General features: G+C 41.6%; 1 protein-coding gene across 5 annotated transcripts in view; it reads right to left on the bottom strand.

Annotated features, from left to right (window-relative positions):
• Positions 1 to 264: 264 nt before the first annotated feature.
• TPK1 (thiamin pyrophosphokinase 1) overlaps positions 265 to 21,665 on the bottom strand; it is a 332,856-nt gene continuing 311,455 nt past the window's right edge. For all 5 annotated transcript variants that reach the window (XM_039243072.1, XM_039243076.1, XM_039243077.1 and 2 more), the window contains one exon: positions 265 to 1,810. In XM_039243072.1, the coding sequence (XP_039099003.1) occupies positions 1,692 to 1,810 (119 nt within the window). In that variant the 3' untranslated portion in view covers positions 265 to 1,691. The remainder of the gene's footprint in view (positions 1,811 to 21,665) is intronic.

The following is a 21,665-nucleotide window of genomic DNA, read 5'->3' as shown; positions in this document are numbered from 1 at the left end:
GGCCTGCCGCACTTGCGGAGCAAACACAGCGCTTGCGCCCGTACCTTATGAATGCCCACGGCACGTGACCTGGTGTGTACCCGCGTGGAGGTCAACCCCTAATAACCCGGGTAGCTCTGCAACACTGGAGGAGTGAAGTACTGTCGTTATTCCTCATCCTTTGAGCAATTTTTTTTTTGTACAGAAACATTGATTATGAGATTGGTGATAATGAAATACAGCTGAGAAAGTGGAATGTTACCGTAAAAACCGACTACAAACATATACACAGGTAACTAAATAATTTTATTTGACATCGGATTGCAGTCTCATATATTTGCATCGTAACTAAAAATGGCCTCTCGGGGAAACTGTCCATAATGGCACGCGGGTTCAGCTGGTGCCCCTTTATTCTCCGCTTCAAATCTGACTCCTGCTCTGTCTTAACGCCAGGGAGGAAGAGCTGCCGCCGCCTCGCAGCAGAATGGGGACGTGTATACATAAAACATGGCAGGGGCGGGGGGAGACGTGTCACGGCTTGTATGGCGACGTGTGTTTTGGTAAATCATTCAGCAAAGGGTAAGGAGAGAAGCAGCTCTCGCTGGAAATAGAGACGGGCCCCAGGGCCCCAGGTGGTTTAAGCTGCGGAGTCGGCAGCCCCGTGCACGGTCTGCCTGGTAGCGGGCCTCGACTCGGACTGTGGGAAGGAAGCTCAGGCACCAGCCGTCCAGCCCCTTCCACTTTCTGGCTAAGGAGCAGGGTCAGGGAACTTGGGTGAACGGCTGGACGGGGACAGAAGCTTTCCGACCCGGATCCTTCGGACACGCTGTTCACTTCTCCCCATAGGTTGTCAAACCCATTTCCTGGTCCTCTGCATACACCTGGGGTCTGTGAGCGACTGCTTTTTCAGTCTGAGTAACGTTGGAAACAATTCCGATTTTGTGCGTAAATGTCCTCCGCACCACGTTTGCAGGCCCGGCTGTAATTCTGAAGAGGGTGGTTTTCAGCTGTCACTCCGCTAAAGGGTAGCACGCTCACTGCGGGGCTGAGCTGGGGTGACTGTGTCAGTGGGGCTTTCGGAACGGTCATTTACCTTTCATCTGGAGCTTACGTAACTGCCTGTTTTCAAATTTAATATCAGGTCGATGCTTCTTGATTTATTTTTAAGAGATAATACCAAGACAGTAATGAGGTCAGGGTGAAATGGTGCACTTCCAACATCCCAATCGGAAGGCAAGTCTTTCCCATATTATACAGAGGAATCTAGCATTAATAGACACTCAGAAGTAGCCTTTGGTGTACGGATCTAAGGATGGGCAGAAGAAGGCTTATCTGTTGGACACCAACAACCCGCAGCAGAGAACTTTCTCAGCTCCATAATTCAAAACAATTTTCTAGGATAAATGGAATGACTAATTATATAACAGTAGTCAGTACCAAATGTTACTAATGATCCACATTAGTTTTCCAATTGGATGTCATAGAGCTTATTTACTTTGTTAACAAATAATGACTTTTCCTCCCTCCCTGTAAAACTGAGATCTGCCATTTGTGTTATCTGGATTATCTAAACATCAATATCTTTAAAACTAGTGGGCTTCCCACGGAGAGGTTTCTATTTCCGTAAACTGAGGTGAGCTGTTCTTGTTGAGCAAGAAGTCAGTGGCAGATGAGGTGAACCAGAGGCACAGCTGTGGACACCAGGTGCCAGGTCAGTTTTTGATGGCCATGGTCCAGAGGAGTGGATGGTCCGTTTCCACGGTCACGACACCAGATCCATCGTAGGTATTGGAGGTACTGACCAGTGTTCCAAAACCAAGCACATTATTTGCTGTAAGAAAATGATAAAAAAATGTTTAGTGACAGCCAACTTTTCTCAGGTGTGAAAGAACTTTGTCAACAGTCACCAGAAGAGTAGTTAAGCTTGTGCTTCAGATATATACATATATATGTATATATGTGAGAGATGATACATAAAATGCAGGATGGGTGAAACATACGATGTGGGATTTTAAAACGGACAATGTCTAGAGTTTGCCATAACCACTTTTCTGGTAGCCAGTTACTGGTTGTTAACCATTCTGGGATATATGCCATTCTCGTACAAAATTTCATTAAACTTTCTAATTTTTTTTTTCATTACAGACGGTAAAACCAAAACTCATTTTGTAATGTGCTACTTGCTTCCATGCCTGGGTGCAATTATAATTTTTCTTGATGATTCTGAATTAACATTTTATATAAGTTATTAAACTCTATAGAGTTTTAGCTTCAAGTGTGAATGATATGGGGCGGAAAGCTAATTACTCCAAAAAGGCATGGGGTTTTGGTTATATTTTTCTCATAAATTAAGAAAAACCAAAATGAGCCAGGCTTGCTTTGTAAAATTAATAGGAACTCAAAGGTCAAGGCAGATTCCAACGGGGGTAATTCTTTTTTAAAAAAAAAAAAATTTTTTTTTTAAAATTTATTTCTAGGAGAGAGAGAGAGAGAGACAGCGTGAGCAGGGGAGGGTCAGAGAGAGAGGGAGTCACAGACTGAAACAGGCTCCAGGCTCTGAGCTGGCAGTCAGCACAGAGCCCGATGTGGGGCTCGAACCCACGAACCACGAGATCATGACCTAAGCGAAAGTCGGACGCTTAACCGACTAAGCCACCCAGGCACCCCAAGGGGGGTAATTCTGAGGCCATAAGCCCAGCTGTAAACTGAGGCCAGGAGAGGAGATAATCTATTTAATTATCAAAGTAAAGGTTTAGGAGTTGAGTGATAGAATTAGAATCGGCTTATCAATTCCATGTACATATTTATGTGTATCTGTATATATATGTTCGAATAGGTGAGCTGAAGTTAATGCCTCAGTATTAACTGGTTAAATCTTACTTCCCTTTACTTATGGAAGAGCCGTTCACATCATCAACAGGACTCTAAACTCATGACTTGTCCTATAAATATCCCATGATAATCAGTATTATTTTCTTTGCCAAAGTTCAACGAGAAAAATGGAAGAGTCACCTTTTCCTTTAAACAAAGTGTAACCATGAAGTTATCCTGCCCTGGGGGAAATAATTGTAATGCTCGCTGCCCACTAGAGGGCGCTTGTTATCTTTATGAGGAAATCTGGAAAAGGCCATTTAAAAATTCAGAAATAGCATTACAGGATAATGTATAATTAGTATTACCGGTTAACACAGTTTATTTATTTAAAACTCAAATTGTTTGCTTTTTGGAGTTGTAAACGCCTCTACTACTGCAAACACCAAGGTAAAACTGTCTAAGGGTGGAGTGAGGCTCGTGTGGATATCACCCTCATACATAATTCCGTAGAAGCTCTGGCCTCTTAAGTAACTGGGAATTTTGAGATGAGATTTCTAAAGGGCATTAACATGCACAGGAATGTACTAATCTAGACACAGTTATGCGGATAGGGGGTTAGGGGAGGCGGGTGTGGATTCACGGCCAAGTCTCCTTGGGATCTGTTGGAGAAAGGTCTTGGCCTTGCTGCAGGGCGGCCACGCCTGCAGCCAGGTGTGCACAGGTATCTTGGGGCTCCTGGTGCAGGCGAGGGTTCTCCCAGTGTCCCACGGGGTAGACTCGGGACGTGTCAAACCATTTATTCATGAAGACAATCTGGAACGCGTTTGTGGGCCTGCCAGCTTACACGACCACCTGAATTTGACGCAGTGCCCTTTAACAATCTGGAAAATGATTAGTTTAAAATCCTGCTTTTCCCATGGGCTCCAAGGACAAGTGGATGAGACGATTTCTCTAGCTTGACTTGCATATAAATTCCTTTCTGATTTTCTGAAGGCAGACTATCAATTTTGATGATCAGGGCTAGACACTTAGGTTATATACATTGGTTTCCCTAAGACATTAGTTCTTAGCAGGGGAAAGAGTGAAAATTGTTTCAATCCCATCATGAGGGCCCCCACCCTCCTGACCTGATTCAACTCTAATCTCTTCCCAAAGATTCCCACCTGCAAATACCATCACTTTGGGGGTTTATGGCTTCCACCTATGACTTTTAGTGGAGCACATTCAGTCAATATTAATTACAGTAATTAATTGACTGTACAACAGTACAGTCAATATTAATTAAAAGTTACAGTGAAATATAATTGATAGTCTCCAACCTTGTGGACACGACGAATAAGCTGAAATACAAAATCATGGTTTTCAATTTACTATGTTACTACAATTATTTTGGAAAATATTTCTTCAAGTCAAAGAATCATGCTTTTTGACCAAACCTTAAAGTCTTCCTTATGAGAAAAAAGTCTTTATGGCAGAATAATATTCCACTGTGTGTATATGTATGTGTACAGTATACACACACACGTACATACACAACTTCTTTATCCATTCATCCACTGACACTTAGGCTGTTTCCCTTTCTTGGCTGTTGTGAACAATGCTGCTAGAGAACATGGCATGCAGATTTCTCTTCGACATTGTGTTTTTGCTCCCTTCAGGTATGTTGCCAGAATGGAACTGCCGGATCATATGGTAGTTCTACTTTTAATTTTTTAAGGAAACTCCATACTGTTCTCCAAAGTGACTGCACCAACTTACATTACCACTAATAACATACAAGCATTCTTTTATCTCTAAAACCATGCCAGCATTTGTTGTTGTTATTATTTTTATTATTTTGATGGTAGTCACTCTACCAGGTGACAGGTAATAGCTCATTGTGGTTTTGATTTGCACTTTTCTAATCATAAAAAATACTGAGCACCTTTTCATACAAGTTTTGGCCATCTGAATATCTTTGGCAAAATGTCTAATCAGGTACTTTGACCATTTTGATTAGATTATTTGCTTTTTTCTTCTTTTTGGTAATGAATTATGAGTTTTATACTTTGGAAATTAACTCCTTATCAGGTATCTGGCTTGCATATATTTTTTTCTCCTTTTCATTGGTTGTCTTTTCATCTTGTCGATTATTTCTGTTGTTGTTGTGTGGAAGGCTTTAGTTAGATGCACATGTTTGTTTTTTTAATTTGTTGCTTGTGCTTTAGGTGTCATATTGAAAACATCACTGCCAAGACCTTGTCCAAGCAGTTTTTCCCTAGCTTTTCTTCTAGGAGTTTCATGGCTTCAGGATTCATGTTTAAGTCTTTAATCCATTTGAGTTAATTTTGGGGAGTGGTTTATGATAGGAGTCTAGTTTCATTCTTTCACATGTGAATATCCAATTTTCTCAGTACCATTTACTGAAGAGATGGTCTTTTCTCAGTGGAGTACTCTTGGATCCTTTGTCAACTATGAGTTGATTGTATATGTGGGGATTTAATTCTGGGTTCTTGATTATGTTCCATTGGCTCATGTGTGTATTTTTTATGCCAGTAACCTATTGTTTTGTTCCTATAGCATTATAATATAGCTTGAAATCAGGAAGTGTGATGGCTCCAACTTTGTCCTTTTTCGGGATTGCTTTGGCTATTTCAGGGTCTTTTGTTGTTCCATATGAATTTTAGGATTTTTTTTAAAACTCTTGTAAAAAGTGCCATTGGAATCAATAGGGATTGCATTAAATCTATAGATAGCTTTGGATACTATGACATCTTAAGACTATTCCTCCAATCCATGAACATGGTATAACTTCCCATTTGTGTCTTGTTCAATTTCTTTCATTAATGTCTTGTAGTTTTAGTGTAGAGATCCTTGAAGTCTTTGGTTAAATTTATTCTTAAGTATTTTATTGTTTTTGATGCTATTATATAAATACACTCATTTCTTTCTTTTTCAGATAACTCAGTATATAGGAACACTACTGAGCCCCAAATCAGTAGTGTTTCTATATACTGAGTTATCTGAAAAAGAACAAAATGAGCCCATTCATATAATAGCATCAAAAACAATAAAATACTTAGGAATAAATTTAAGCAAAGACATAGAGGAGGATTAGGAGGAACTTAACAGAGGACCGTGGGTGAGAAGAAGGGGAAAATACTGGGGGGGGGGGGGGGCAAACCATGAGAGACTCTTGAATGCCCAGAACAAACTGAGGGGAAGGGGGGTGATGGGCATGGAGGAGGGCACTTGTGGGGATGAGCACTGGGTGTTATATGGAAACCAACTTGACAATAAACTATTAAAAAAAATAGAAACACTACTGATTTTTGTATGTTAATTTTGTAACCTGCAATTTTGCTGAATTTGTTGATCTAACAGTTTTTTGGTGGAGTTTTTAGGATTTTCTGTATAGAAAATCATATCATCTGCAAATCTACAGTTCTACTACTTCTTTTCCAATTCTAGTGTCTTCTATTTTGCTTAACTGCTTCTTCTAGGACTTCCAATACTGTGTTGAATAGGAGTGGTGAGAATTGGCACCCTTGTCTTCTTCCTGATCTTGGGAAGGGCTTTCAAACGGTCACCACTGAGTATGATGTTAGCTGTGGGCTTGTCATATATGGCTTTTGTTATATTGAGATATGTTCTTTCCATACATTTGTTAAGAGTGTTTATTATGAATGGGTGCTGAATTTTATCAAATGCTTTTTCTGCATCTACTGAGATGATCATATGATTGCTTTTCTTTCATTCTGTTAATGTGATGTGTCATTGATTTGTGTACGTTGAAACATCCTTGCATCCCAGAGGTAAATCCCCTATGATTATGGTGAATAATCCTTCTAATATGCTGCTGAGTTCAATTTGCTAGTAATTTCATTGAAAAGTTTTGCATGTGTATTGGGGGTACTAGTCTGTAGTTTTCTTGTAGTGTCCTTATCTAGCTTTGGTATCAGGGTAATGCTGGCCTCAGGATGGGGGTGTTTTCACCAGTTTGATTAAAGTTGTTGACAGTTTTTTTTTTTTTTTTTTTTTTAAATCTATTCAAGCTCCTTCCTAGTAATTCATCCGTTCAGCTCTTCTATTTCTTCCTGATTCAGTCTTGGTAGGTTGTATTTCTAAGTATTCTCCATTTCTTCTCCAATTTATCCAGTTTTTTGGTGGAATTTTCATAGTACCGTCATATGATCTTTCATATTTGGTAGGTTTTGTTACAATCTTTTTCATTTATAAATTTTGATTTGAGTCTTCTCTTTTTACTTTTCATAGAACCTACTCTTAGTTTTTACTGATTTCCTGTTCTCCATTTCACTTTCCAATCTTTGTTTCCATGTTAATCTTGGTTTTTTTCTTCTGCAAGCTTTGAGCTTAGTTCTTCTTTTTCTAGCTTTATAGGTATAAAGTTAGGTTGTTTATTTGAAATCTTTCTATTTTCTTGATGTATGCATTATAACTATGAACTCCTCTCTTAGAACTGCTTTTGTTGTATCCTATAAGTTTTGGTATGTTGTGTTTCAGGATATTTTCTTTTAAAATTCTTTTTGATCCATTGGTTTTTCAGGAGAGTGCTATTCAATTTCCATGTATTCATGAATTTTCCACTTTTCCTCTTGTTATTCATCTATATATTCATCTTGTTATTCATACTACTGTGGGCAGCAGAGAGGACAGCTGGCATGATATGAATATTTTGGAATTTTCTAAGACTTGTTTTGTGGCCTAAAATAGAATCCTAAAGTTCCATGTCCTGACTGTATTCCCTGCCAAAGTGCAACTGTATGATGAACTCCATAGTTGCCTGGATTTGTTGGTCAGGCTTCCTAGACAGTCAGGACTACTACTATCCTCAGAAATGGGCATGGTTTTGAGTTAGGTTCCCTCCTTGGGGAGGGCAGCAGAATGGGGCCTAGGGCTAGCGTGGCTTGTTGTTTGGGGAGCCAAATCAGGCAGGACTGTGTACCATCTCTGGCCAGATGGGATCACCAGCTTTGCTGAACAGATGGGGAGAGCCACTGGCTCTATTCTCAGCTCAAGTGCCACTTATAAGCAGGGCTGTCGGATGGGCTACCTGACTTCTTGTGTGCTCTGGTTAGATTCCCTGGTGGGGTGGGTAGTGCTACAAATTGTTTCCCTGCTCAGATGGGGTTGCTGTAGAGGCCCTGAGGCTGGCAAGGCTCTTGTTTTGGAGGCCAGACAGGCTATGGTCTTGGCTCTACAGACGGTCAAGGCTGCTGGCTAGGCTCTTCCCTCAAGTGCTGCTGTAATTGGGATTGAAGGAGCTACGGTTGCGTTTCCTGATGAAGCTGGCTGGAGGCTGGATTCAATAGTGAGTGGACTACAAATTAGTTTCCCTAGTTGGTTGGGGCCATAGATCAGGCCCTAAGGCTTGTAAGGCTCTTGTCTGGGGACCCAATCAGGCAGAACTGTGTCAAGCTCCCTGGCCAAACAGGGTCACCATTCTGGCTCTGCAGATAGGCAACACTGCTGGCCAGGTTTTCCACTTGAGTGCCCCTGGGCCAAACAGCTTCCCAGGCTCTCGGGCCAGACTTCCTGGGCTGGGAGCTATACTCAGCAGTGGACAGCTCTGTGAATTTGTCCTGCCCAAGCAGCGCAACTGAACTGGCTCCATGGCTGGCGTGGTGCCTTATCTGTGGTCCCAAATTGGGCAGATCTGTTCCCCACCAAGTTCCCTGGTCGGAATGGGCCACAATCTTGGCTCTGCAGATTAGCCAATCCACTGGCTGAGGTTTCCACTTGGATGCTGCTGTGAGTGGAGATGTGGTCTTCCAAGATGCAAATGTGGCTGTTATAAACCCCATCTCCCTTTTTTACTCACAATCTAATCCCCATGGTCAAGCGGCACAGTTCTCCCTTGAGGTGAGCGCTGAGTCTGGGCCCCCTGAGAAGTGAGCTGAGCAGTGTTAGGGGAGCTGGATGTCCGTCTCGCTCTCCTGCTGGAGAAGCTGTGGCTCCTCTTGGTGCAGCGTTGTGCCGACCTGGGAGGAGCGGGGTGGCCAAAGTACAGCCGCTGCCCTTGTCTCCTAGTGTAGTCTGTCTCGGTCTTCGTGTTCGAGGCTCACGCCCCTGCTCCGGGCGTGACTTCCCAATGGTGTCTCTTCTGCAGCTGCTACCTGGTTTCTTGTGAAGCAGACTGAAGGTGGGAATGACCTTTGTCACCATCTTGATGGCATCTCTCTCTCAGAAATTTCTTTTTCATATCTATCCCAGAGAACTTGTCCCGAACTTTGACTGGCTTAACATTTAGACAATGTAGATGCAGCTTCCCACCACTCCCGCTTTGTCTGCAGAGAGTAGAATTAACCATGGTTCTAAGATAACCAGTCATTCAGATCAAGTCCTGCTTTAACCAGAGACCAAAGTGACAGCTATGTATAAAACTATAGGCGACCGTATCATATGTGATAAACACAAAGGCGCTTGCTCTGTCTAAATGTGAAAGTTCAGTCTTGCCTGTTTGCTTCAAAGACAGTGTCATCCATTGTTTTAAGGGCAACTGCTGTCTAATGACAACAGTGTAGTTCTAGTGAAAGTTTATACCAGATATATTAGGGAACACAGAGGCACAGCCTTTTGGGTTTTCATATTCTAGAGACACAGAAGTACTTAAAAATAAGAGAAACATTAACATCGATTTTACAATTTTCATCCATTATCTCCAATACTTGTCTTTCCCAAAGGTAAGGATGAGAGGCAGGCGCCTAGCATCCTGTTGCCTTTCTGTGACATCCCACCAGCTTGCCTCTAACGCTGCAAATGCTAAAGATGACAAAGCAGAAAGCTGGCAGATTAGTAGAATTCAAATTAATCAACCCTTTTTGTGCTGCACGAAGGTAAGCAGGGCCCTCGGTCCTGGTTTCCTGCCTGCCTTCCCTCTGTAGGCTGGTGCACAGGGCTGGGGCTCTTCTGAGCTGGCTGACTGGTGTGGAGGAGCAGTGTGGGAGGACTCTGAGGCATTAGAGCTTCGGAGAGCAAGGGGGGGGGAAGCATGTGCTCCCTCTGCACCTGGGTCAGGGTCTGTTCTGATACTTTCACAGAGGAGGCGTCTCTCTGTCAAAAACAATAGACCCCTCGTCGTGTGAGGTAAGTAAGTCAGACCCAGGTTCAAACCCTGGCTCTATCTCTGAGCTCTATTTTCTCATACATAAAATGTGGATAAGAATATCGACTTCACAGAGAAGCCGTATGGATTATCTAGTAAAAAGTCTAACACAAAAGTATCAGAGAAACTTTCAACTTCTTTTTTCTTCTGTCAGTGAAGTAGGTCAAGGTTTTCTTCCCCCACCTTAGTAGTCATTTTAAATGAAGAAAAAGAGCATGCGCGCCATGATTTGAACTATTCGCAAATGCCTTGATTGAAGTGGCTTATAGTCAGCTGAGAGGTACAATGAGATAAACTTCGCCAGGGTAGTAAATCATTTGTTTTACAGGTATTTACTAAGGCTGTATATACTCTGCTGGACACCAGAGATAGAAAGATGTATGTACAACCAAGCCCAGCAGAATGGACACGGGGCAGGCGCTAATGAGGATGGGGCCGGGATGGGCTGCATATTTGAGTAGGAAGTGAATCCTTGGGTGTGGGGGCACCACACACATTCCCCCAGAGGCCTGACCTCTGTGCTGGCTTCCTAGGAACCCGTAGGTCGACACCAGTTATTTTGTAAGAATAAATCAGTAAAATTATAAAAAAGACAATGTAAATGTTTCTTAAGTTGATGACACTGAGGCAGTAAAGAGAGGGGAGTAAATGAGCCGTGCCTGGGAGATGCTATGCAGAGAGTGGTACTGGAGATGGAGTAATTCTCATTCACTCCACACACCGCTGGGGCACTTACAGCGCAACGTGTGCTCAGGGTACAGCAGGCTTTTACCTGCAATTTACACACGAGGAAAATGAAGTTCGGGGAGGTTACATCTACAGGCTATGATGATAATAAAAGTTGTTAGACACATGTTACCAAGGGAGGTTAAGGCAATTCTTTGAAGAGCTTTACAACAAGAATCGAGGCTGGTCTCTTTTCCCTAAAGTATGGAACTGGCAGCAGCCTGATGGGCAGTCAGCGGGCGATGCCTTGGCAATGCCTTAAATGAATACCTCCTCTACCACACAGACAAATGCTTACTGAAGCCATTGTGATGGATCTTGAGGCTTCCACCACCCGGAGCATCAGGTTACATTCTAGGAGCGCAGAGAGATGCGCTGGACATACCACTATTTCAGACATAACGGAACCACTGTTTGCTCTGCATTCATCATTTACCCTCTGAAGATGCTTAGACCATTTGGAGAAACGCTGTATATTAAGAAAATATGACAGATTTCATTAGCAGGGAACGCAAACTATACTGCCTCTGAAATCCATTCACTACAATTGGTCTTTACCGTTTTAATTATTTGCACTATAGATTTAAAAAAGGTTTTTACAGGTATACATGATAGGCAAACTTCCTATTTCAAAAATTGCTAATTTACCCTTTCATAATAATAATCCTTCCCAGGGGCACCCGGGTGGCTCAGTCAGGTAACCATCTGACTTTAGCTCAGGTCATGATCTCACAGTTTGTGGGTTTGAGCCCTGCGACAGGCTCTGCCTGCAGCCTGCTTCTCTCTCTTTCTGCCCCTCCCTGCTTGAGCTCTGTTTCTCTCTTAAGAATAAACAAATATTTTAAAAAATTAAAATAAAACCCTTCCCAGAGTTGCTGTTTTAAAGTTGTTTCCTACCAAATAGCACTTATCCTTATGGTTGTTCTTTAAAAAATGTCAAAAATTAAATATCAATATTGCTTTTTCACTTTCTTGAAGGCAGAAACTCAAACTAGTCCTAGTGCAGAGCTGTATAATAATACATGCCTTTCATGTATATTTATTGGAATCTTAAAAAAGTAGTTTGAGACCATCTGTCACAGAAATGCATCCAATGATCTCTATCACACTGTTGAATGGAAATATCATGTGATCCACACATCTTTTAAGTAAAAATAGGTAAAATGTTTATACATACACACGTGTTATTTTTGTTGATATAACTGACATATCACATACTTTCAGATATACTACATAATGATTCAATATATGTATATCCTGAGAAATGATCACCATGATATGTCAATATGCTATCCATCACCACAAATAGTTAAATATTTATGTGATGAGAAATTTTAAGATATATTCTCTTAGCAACTTCCAAACAAACAATACAGTATTATTAACTATACCTAATATGCTGTACATTACATCCTGATGACTTATTTTATAACTGAGATTGTATCTTTTGATGACCTTCACCCATTTCTTCCACTCCTAACATCTGGCCTCTGTCAACCATGAATCTGTTTTCTGTACTGAGGAGTTTTTTTTTTTCCCTCTTTGGTTTCGAAGATTCCACATATGAACAAGGTTATATTTGTTTTTCTGTTTGACTTATTTCACTTGCATAATGCCCTCAGATCCATCCATGTTGTTGCAAATGGCAAGATTTATTTCTTTTCTGTGGCTGAATAATATTCCATTTTGTGTGTGTGTGTGTGTGTGTACAAGACCCTTCCCCCCTATTTTCTTTATCCATTCATCCAATGATGAACACTTATCTTTTCAAGTTAGTGTTTTTGTTTCCTTCGGATAAAGCCCAGAAGTAGCATTGCTGGATCATATGGTAATTCTATTTTTAATTTTTGTAGCACCTCCATACTGTTTTCCATAGTGGCTGCACCAATTTACAGTCCCACCAACAGTGCATGAGGGTTCCCTTTTCTCCACGTCCTTGCCAACACTTGTTATTTCTTGTCTTTTTGATAACAAAAATTCTAACAGGCATGGGGGGTATCTCACTGTGGTTTTGATTTGCATTTCCCTAATGATTAGTGAGGTTGAACAAATTTTTTATGAACCTGTTGACCACCTGAATATCTTCTTTGAAAATATTTAATCAATTTCTTTGCTATTAAAGTTTACATAGTTAGATATACTTTATCCATTATAGGAGTTGCAAATATTTTCTCCCATTCAGTAGGCTGCCTTTTCATTTTATTGATGGTTTACTTTGCTCTGCAGAAGAATTTTAGCTTGATGTTGTCCCACTTAGTTTTGCTTTAGTGGTTACCTCTGCTTTTGGTGTCAAATTCAAAAAATCACCGCCAAGACTCATGGCAAGTTCCTTACCATCTCTGTTTTCTTCGAGGAGTTTTATGCTTACAGGTCTTATGTTTAAGTCTTTAATCCAGTTTGAGTTGATTTTTAGCGAATGACGCATGAGAGAGGTCCAGTTTCTTTCTTCTGCATGTAGCTGTCCACCCTTCCCATCGCCATTTATTGAAGAGACTGTCCCTTTCCCATGTTATAGTCCTGGCCCCGCTGTTGTAGCTCATGGACTATGTATGCAGAGGTTCACTCTGGGCTCTCTAACTGCCTCCACTGGCCTGTGTCTGTTTTTATGCCAACAACACATGGTTTGATTACCGTTTTGAAATTACCGGTTTGAAATCAGGAAACATGATGCCTCCAGGTGTGTTCTCTCTCAAGACTGCTTTGGCTGTGCAAGGTCTTCTGTAGTTTCACATTTTAGGATTCTTCTACTTTTGTGAAAAATGCCCTTGGAATTTTGAAAGGGACTGCACTGATCTGTAGATTGCTTTGGGAAATAGGGACATTTTAACAGCATAAGTCTTCCAGTTCATGAGCAGGGTATATTTTTCCATTTGTGTATTTTTAATTTCTTTCATCAAAGTATAATAGTTTCAGTGTATAGGTCTTTTACCCGCTTTGTTAAATTTATGACTAGGCATTCTTTCTGATGTATCTATAAATGGGATTATTTTCTTAATTTCTCTGTCAGATAGTTTGTTATTAGTGTATGGAAATCAACATATTTTTGTATATTGACTTTGTATCCTGCAACTTTACTAAATTTATTAGTTGTAACAGTTTTTTTAAATAGAGACTTTAGGGTTTTCTCTACATCATCTGTCATGTCATCTGCAGATAGTGATAGCTTTCCTTCTTACCAATTACATTTTCTTTTTTAACATTTATTCAGACAGAGCATGAGCAGGGAAGGGGTAGAGAGAAAGGGAGACACAGGATCCAAAGCAGGCTCCAGGCTCTGAGCTGTCAGCACAGAGCCTGACAGGGGGCTTGAACCCATGAACTGCAAGATCATGACCTGAGCATAAGTCGGATGCTTAACTGACTGAGCCACCCAGGCACTCCTCTTCCTTACCAATTTAGATGCTTTTTATTTCTTGTTCCAGCCTAATTGCCCTGGCCCAGACTTTTAACACTATGTTGAATAGAAGTGGTGACAGCGGGCTACTGTATGTTCATGTAATATATCTAAATGTCTAAAATACTGTCATTTTAACATATCACCAATAGAAGAAATGATTATTGAGATATTTTACATTCCTTTTTTAATACTAAGTCTTTGAAATCTGGTGTGTGTTTACAGCAAATCCCAGTTTGAACAAATCCAATTTAAGTGTTTAACAGCCACATGTGTCTAGTGGCAACCGTACTGAATGGACAGGAGAGATCTAGGTTCTTGAAACAGAAAGCACACTTATGAATCAGTCGTCAGTTTTTCCAGGGAACTTTATCTTTGGACTGACTCATCTGCAGATATGTATTCAGAGTCTCATGTTATAAAGGGTCTATTAAATTCAAATGAGCAGATCAAGTCATTTCAAATTATGTCAATATATGGCAGAAACAGATCAAGCATGTGGACATTTGGGGTGTGCTCAGCAGTAAGGAAAGGACTGAGTCCTCTGCCCTTCAAGTCAGAGGCTGAGAAAGATCAGCAAAACTGTAGACAATAAAACCAAGAGTGCAACATCTAAACAAACCTAACTTAAAATTACCGATAGAAGACGCCCTGTGTTCTGTAAGGGACGCAGCAAGCTGACCCCCGCATGGACGTGTCGTGGACGGTCTCCTGTCTGCCTTCCTCCCAGGCATTACCTCTCCTCCCCATCCGACCCTGCCATTCCTTTCTGCAAGGAAACTGAGGGAACCTAATCGCCCACAACCTCGTTGCCCCACCCCAGACATGCTGGCCTGGCATTTAAGGCCTTTCCTCGAATGGCTACTTTCTCCCATAGAACCTCCTTGCTGTTCCCTTAAATAGATCAGGAACTTCCTACTCCTGTGAGAAATTTGGGTGTTTTCCCTCCTTCTGGAACATATCCTATGTTTTCTATGCTTGCTCCATCCTTCTGGCCTCAAGTCTAGCCTGTCCAGCTCTGATTCTCCACCCACTACAGGCCAAACTAATAATAAACACACACAAAGAAAGGCAAATGTTAAAGAAGAATGTTAGCAGTTATACATCTAGATGGAAGGTATACTGATTTTGCTGTACTAATCAATTTTTCTCTAGATTTGAGATTTTTTTAATATTAAAATTCAATAATAACATTTTGGAGAAAGTTAGGAAAAAAGACTAAGAACTCATGAAGGAAAGTGCCTTCTTGTTCACCTTTACTTCCTCAAAAGCTGAAGTCATGCCATTAGGAGAATCAAATCAGTAAATGCTCGCTGATTTGCAATGTGTTAAAATAAATGTGAACTGAAGAAAACGTGTGCTGAACTTAGGAAGCAGGCATCTGGCCTGTGGTATGCGCATCAATGGCGGCGTGGAAGGGCGCGCACAGGGGACGCTGGGCATAGAGTGCGGAGTGTGGGAAGGGGTCTTTCCTTTGTCAACTTACTGAGGCTCACCAAGGACAGCCTTTACATACACTCACTGATGCAGGAGGATTGAAAATTAACCCAAATTTTGCCTTGCGCCTGGGGAAATGATAAGAGCAGACATCTTCCTTATTGCCCCCATATTACCTGGGCCTCTGATAACAGGCCCTCCGCTGTGCTTTCTCTTAGGAAGTTCTCTCTGAAGCCCTCATGGGCTGAAGCCTCCTCCCAAGATGAGCACTGGTCACCTCTCTGTCCTGACGGCCGATCCTTGAGTGAACTCTTATGTCTGAGGAAGGGCTATTATAATTCCATTTGAAAGTGGCTGCATTTATCTTCATCTCTTGGAAGTCACATGTTTCCCTTGTCCTTGGACTGAAGGCTTCTGATATTCAATTACTCTTCGATCTCCACATCGCCTGTGTCTCCCCTCAGCCTGCTGTCCCCAAAACCATTAGGCCGAGAAAATGCTGCAGCTTGGAGGAACCAAGCCTAATTAGGCCAGGGAGAAAAGGTTTCACTAGTACTTTCAAATGCTGAGGCTTTTCTAAACTATGTTATTATTTTTCTTTGTTAAAAAGAATTCCCTAATGTGTTATATATCACTAGCGTGTTCTACTCACAGGGTCAGTGCTGCAGTTAAAGAGCCAATCAGACAGAAGTGTTTTATGACAAAAGAAAAAAGGACAGTCCAAATCCACAAAATGTGGCCTATTAAATTATTAGTGATAAAATGAATGGTCTGTGTAGAAATGGCTCAAGATTTTCAGTATGGAAAGCCCATATCAGGTTTTTTTATTATGAAAATTTTTATGTTTGAGAGAGAGACAGAACAAGTCGGGAGACAGACTCCCAAGCAGGCTCTGCCCGCACCATCAGTGTGGAGCCCAATGCGGGACTCAAACTCACAAACCATGAGATTATGACCTGAGCCAAGATCAAGAGTTGGACACTTAACTGACTGAACCACCCAGGGACCCCGGAAAGTACCTATCAGATTTAAATGTGTGTGCAAAGAAGGGAAAATTAGTCTGTCCAAGGGCCGCTCTGAGCTGATTTACTCTGCTCTAATTCCTTCATCTCCTGGGGCCTGGCCTCCTGTGGACATGGGCCTGTCTCCCAAACATGCACACACGTGTGACAGTTACGGCTGCATGTGGCAAAGCTGATAATCCCAAAGATTCCCACCCCAACCTGCAGCTGACTGGTAGGAGGACCCTGGGCAAGTTCTTCTGTTCTTCCTGCCTCACCGCCATCCCCCAAAACAGAGCTGAACTTCCCCCTGCAATATTCTGACTTTTGCTCTCAGTTCCTCCAGTGACCTCAGCATGCATCTGCAGAATACCCGCAATACCTGTCTTCCGTTATCTCTGCTGTGAACATGAATGAGTTAATGTCTGTGTCGGTCTTTGACTTCTCCAGGAAAGTACTGAAAGTTTGTTGTATTATTATCATCATTTCACCTGCACTGAGGAAGCTTGAAAGTGGCATTTGCTTCTGTCCTTCAAATGTCAACAGAGATTATGGTAAGTACATCAAGCGAATGGAAATGGCATAGGAAAGTGAAGAAAGGAAAGAATATGGGAGGTAGCAGGGTGTAATTACTTAGTATCAATCTCAAACCCGCAGGTGACATCTACACAGAATAAGCTAAGGAGACGTAATCCGTGCTCTTTTAGATTTTACCAAGTCCAATCAGATAACCCCAAAAAGACAAATTAAAAAAAAAAAAAACAACAAAAAACCGTAGACATTATGCTCCGTAAAAGGCACAGATGTACTGGGAGGAATAAGGGGCCATGAAGGACTGTCACCAGACATCACACCTCTTCCTTATCCCTGGAGGAAGAGGCTCCGAGAACGGCGTGCGTGGGGTTGGGGGGATAAAAGGTGGCACCCTTCCCCCCCAAAAAAACTGCCTTGAAGGACATTAGTCATTAAGACTAGATTAAACTGGTCTATAAACCAGCTTATTCCTCTCTCAGGCAGAAGAGGACCTGTCGTAACAGGATGTATGTTCAACTGGTGAAGGTACCTATTAACCTTCTCTTTAACCAGATAGGCTTCAACCCACCACAGCGTGGGACCGATGGGTAGGATCTGGAGTACAGCCATCACCTTGAGTGTGGACAGAGGTGGTGAGAGCATGGAATTGTATAGGGCGACGACGCATTTAGGTTTGTGACCTCGGAGGGCCGAACGCAAGGGTGGCTGTGGAAATGAAGCTCTGAGAGGGGGCGAGGGCCTCGTAAATCTAGTCTACAGCTGACTGCTCCCACTGTCGGATGGTGTGTCAGACACAAGTGCTTTCTGACTTCATTAAAGATAAATTTCCATACAAATCAAAACCACACTGAGATACCACCTCACGCCAGTCAGAGTGGCTAAAATGAGCAAATCAGAGAACTCGAGATGCTGGCGAGGATGTGGAGAAACGGGCACCCTCCTACACTGTTGGTGGGAATGTAAACTGGTTCAGCCCCTCTGGAAAACAGTGTGGAGGTTCCTCAGGAAACTAACAATAGAACTCCCCTAGGACCCAGCAATAGCACTGCTAGGAATTTACCCAAGGGATACAGAAATGCTGAGGCATAGGAGCACATGTACCCCAATGTTCATAGCAGCACTCTCCACAATAGCTAAAACATGGAAAGAGCCTAAGTGTCCATCAACAGATGAATGGATCAAGAAGATGTGGTTTATCTATACCATGGAATACTACATGGCAATGAGAAACAATGAAATCTGGCCACGTGTAGCAACATGGATGGACCTTGAGGGTGTTATGCTGAGCGCAATAAGTCAGGCAGAGAAGGACAAATATCATATGTTTGCACGTATAGGAGGATTAGGAGGAACTTGACGGAGGACCAAGGGGGAGAAGAAGGGCGGAAATGGTGGGGGAAAGGGAGAGAGGCAAACCATGAGAGACTCTTGAATGCTGACAAAAACTGAGGACTGATGGATGTGGGGGGGAGTGGGGGATGGGCATGGAGGAGGGCACTTTGGGGATGAGCACTGAGTGTTATGTAGAAACTAATTTGACAATAAACTATTTGTAAAAAAAATAAAATAAAATAAATTTCCAATATAAGGTTTGGTGAACAAGATGCAGTCATTAAAGATGACTGTGTAGCATTATAGAAAAAAAATTATATTGTTTAAGCATCCTGCTTAAACAAGAAAACATTTCGGATTATATACACTGATCACAACTGAGCAGAACCACTTTGAAGAAATATTTCCAAATTCTGAAAATAGGGTACATTAAACATTTAGGTTACATATGAGGTGATACATATAGGGTTATATAGGATTTAAAAAAAAAAAAACTATGTTTACACATACCTCCACACAAAAACACACCCATGTATGAAAAAAAAACCTATTTCCACCCCCCTAGGCAGAATTATTGATAAATCTCAGGAGTGAGGTTAAAGTACAATTAGAAGTCGATTCTCCATCTGTTTATAGCTAAGAAGTAGCCTAGTCAGAGTCATCAGAGGACTCCGAGGCCCTGAGAGTTATGGAAGACAGGCCGTGCAAATCCCTGTGAGAGTCTGGCTCCATCTTGGTAAATTCAGCCAGACCAACTGTTCCTCTGAGGAAATGCTGTGAAATGTCCGATTCTCTAAAGATGGCGTCCTTCCTGCTGCCTGGGTCCCTGCACTGCCTCCTGACTTCCTCCACCCCAGGTCCACGTCCACTCCGTCCTCAGGAGCTCTGCCCCCTCCTCACGCCCTCCACGCTTTATCCCACCAGGGAGGTCAGTACACCTGGGCTGCAGCTCCTGTAATGATGGCAGATCTTTCTGCTATCTCTCAGCCTCAAACTGTGAGGCTCCCGAAAATGGAATCCCAGTGGTCACAGTGGCTTTTCCCTGCCTTTTTGAAAACTATTTATGGGACAGAAATAGATGGATGTTTACTGTCAAGCAGAGTTCATTAAATTATGTGGCTGTTTTTGAAATAGCATTTCATTTAATGAGAGTCTGACTACTGTCTTTTAGGAAAAAACTGCATTTGATTTAAGTCAAATGTTTTAGTATTAACAGATATGATTTGTTATATCAATAGTAATAAAACAGTGTCTTAGACTTTGTCCATAAACCTATAAATATATAGGCTTGCTCCTACTATATTTCATCATGACCTATTTTCATTTTTAATTTCCCCTTACTGATATACAATGAGAATATTTCACATTGGGAATAGCTGGCATCTTACTATATGAATATTCTAATGAGCCTGAAAATATTAGCCATCCTTAAAAACCAGCTACTTTAATTCATAATATATTTTTCCCTCCTCTAGTTACAATAATCAATCCATTTTTCAATATTCATACCATGGATCCTTTCCTGATGACTTTTGTGGCTGAACTTTCTTTGCATTAACTGTTTGCATGCAAAGTTACATATTATCCAGGCCTCAGATTTATAACTTTCTATTTAAAATCTGCAGTATCACTGTGGTGTAGAGGCATGCATATTTTGTCTTATACATTAGATGATGTCTTTTTCTCCTTTTTTTAAAAAATATTTTTATTTATTTCTAGGAGAGAGAGAGAGACAGCGTGAGCAGGGGAGGGTCAGAGAGAGGGAGACACAGACTCTGAAATAGGCTCCAGGCTCTGAGCTGGCAGTCAGCACAGAGCCCGACGCGGGGCTCGAACCCACGAACCGCGAGATCATGACCTAAGCGAAAGTCAGACGCTTAACCGACTAAGCCACCCAGATGCCCTGATGTCTTTTTCTCTTAATCAGACTTGATCTAACTTATCACAGAATTTCTAATGGGAAAGGGACCATTTTCCATCTTGTTCAGTGGTTAAAGTAGAAGCAGCTTCACCATTAAGGTGCCAACTTCAGAGTTCTGTCCACTGAACTAAGGTGACCTTAGGGAACTGGCTGGGGTCTGTACAACTTCAGAGAATGTAGACCAAGAACCACTGGTCTAATAGCCAACCCCTTTATTTCAAGGCTGGGAAGCCAACTTAAGATACGTCATCAGTCGATGACGCACGGCACCAGGATCCAAGTCTCCTGCCTTCTTGTGTCACAGACTCAAACTAGGGAATGGAATGCTGTGAAGACGGTCCAGAGTCCCGTATCGCCAGGTTGAGCAATGATTTGAGTTGTAGGCAAAGTAGGTAAATTGCTGGCAAATGTGGCAGTGCCACCTATTTTTTTTTTAGAGCTTAGTTATGACACAGAAGAAAGGGATTCTGGTAGACAGACTAATGTCATGGGCTTTAGACCAGCGGCAAACTGATTCGGAGGTTTCTCATCCTATATCTCTGAGTAGCCACAGAACATGGGGCACAAACATAAAGTGCTTAACTGAGACACTTTGTACTGTATTTTCTTATTTAAAAAATGCATTGATTCCATTCCTAAAACACTAGAGGAGTGTTTCTTTGTCCATGTTAGCCATATTAAGTAGTATTAATGGTCTGGACGGTGGGGCAGGGGGTGGGGGTGGAGAGAGAAAATGATCCAACAAATGTCCTTACTACTAAGGACACAGTTCAATACTTGGCTTTCAGCAAACACATTTTGCTACATCTGTAGAGAATGCATTAGATAAAAAGGTGAAAATTCAGCTAACCTATATTCACTTTTAATATGGGAAGATTATTTCATGGTATAGTTGAAAGACAAAATACAGACCTTACAGATCAATTTCCCTAGATTTACAAGTATTGTTGGAGAAGATGAAAAACAAATTCATTTGTAATGAATCACTATATTTGCAACTATCAGAAGGAAAAAACTTTTCAAAATATCTGACATTTTACCCCAAACATGAGGATTATACACTGTATACTGAAAAAAAATCATTCTTCAAAAACTGAGTTATAACAGTTTGACAACTCTAATATGCTAGGTAAAAACAGTCATTACTAAAATTGAACTAATTTTTAAAAATGTAAGTCAGGTGTATGTGTAGAAATAGCTTGAGAGTATCTTTTCTGTATCAGTCATAAAGAAGGAAGCAAACTACCCCATACATTGGCTGCAAGTATTCAGGCTAACAGAGTAGAAGACCCACGGCTTCTCCCGTTCCTCTGAAGCTGTCCAGTATCTTGTTGGTGATGGACTGAGAGGCATGTCTGATTTGGGCCCTCATGGGGCTCTGTGTTGATGAGCCACTTATTTCAGTCCAGTCAGTAGTGGACC

This window comes from Hyaena hyaena, unplaced genomic scaffold (genome assembly GCF_003009895.1).
Source record: "Hyaena hyaena isolate Hyena2069 unplaced genomic scaffold, ASM300989v1 scaffold_220, whole genome shotgun sequence".
Classification (NCBI taxonomy): Eukaryota; Metazoa; Chordata; class Mammalia; order Carnivora; family Hyaenidae; genus Hyaena; species Hyaena hyaena.
Note: the sequence above shows the minus strand (reverse complement) of the source record. Positions and strands in the feature narration are given on the sequence as shown.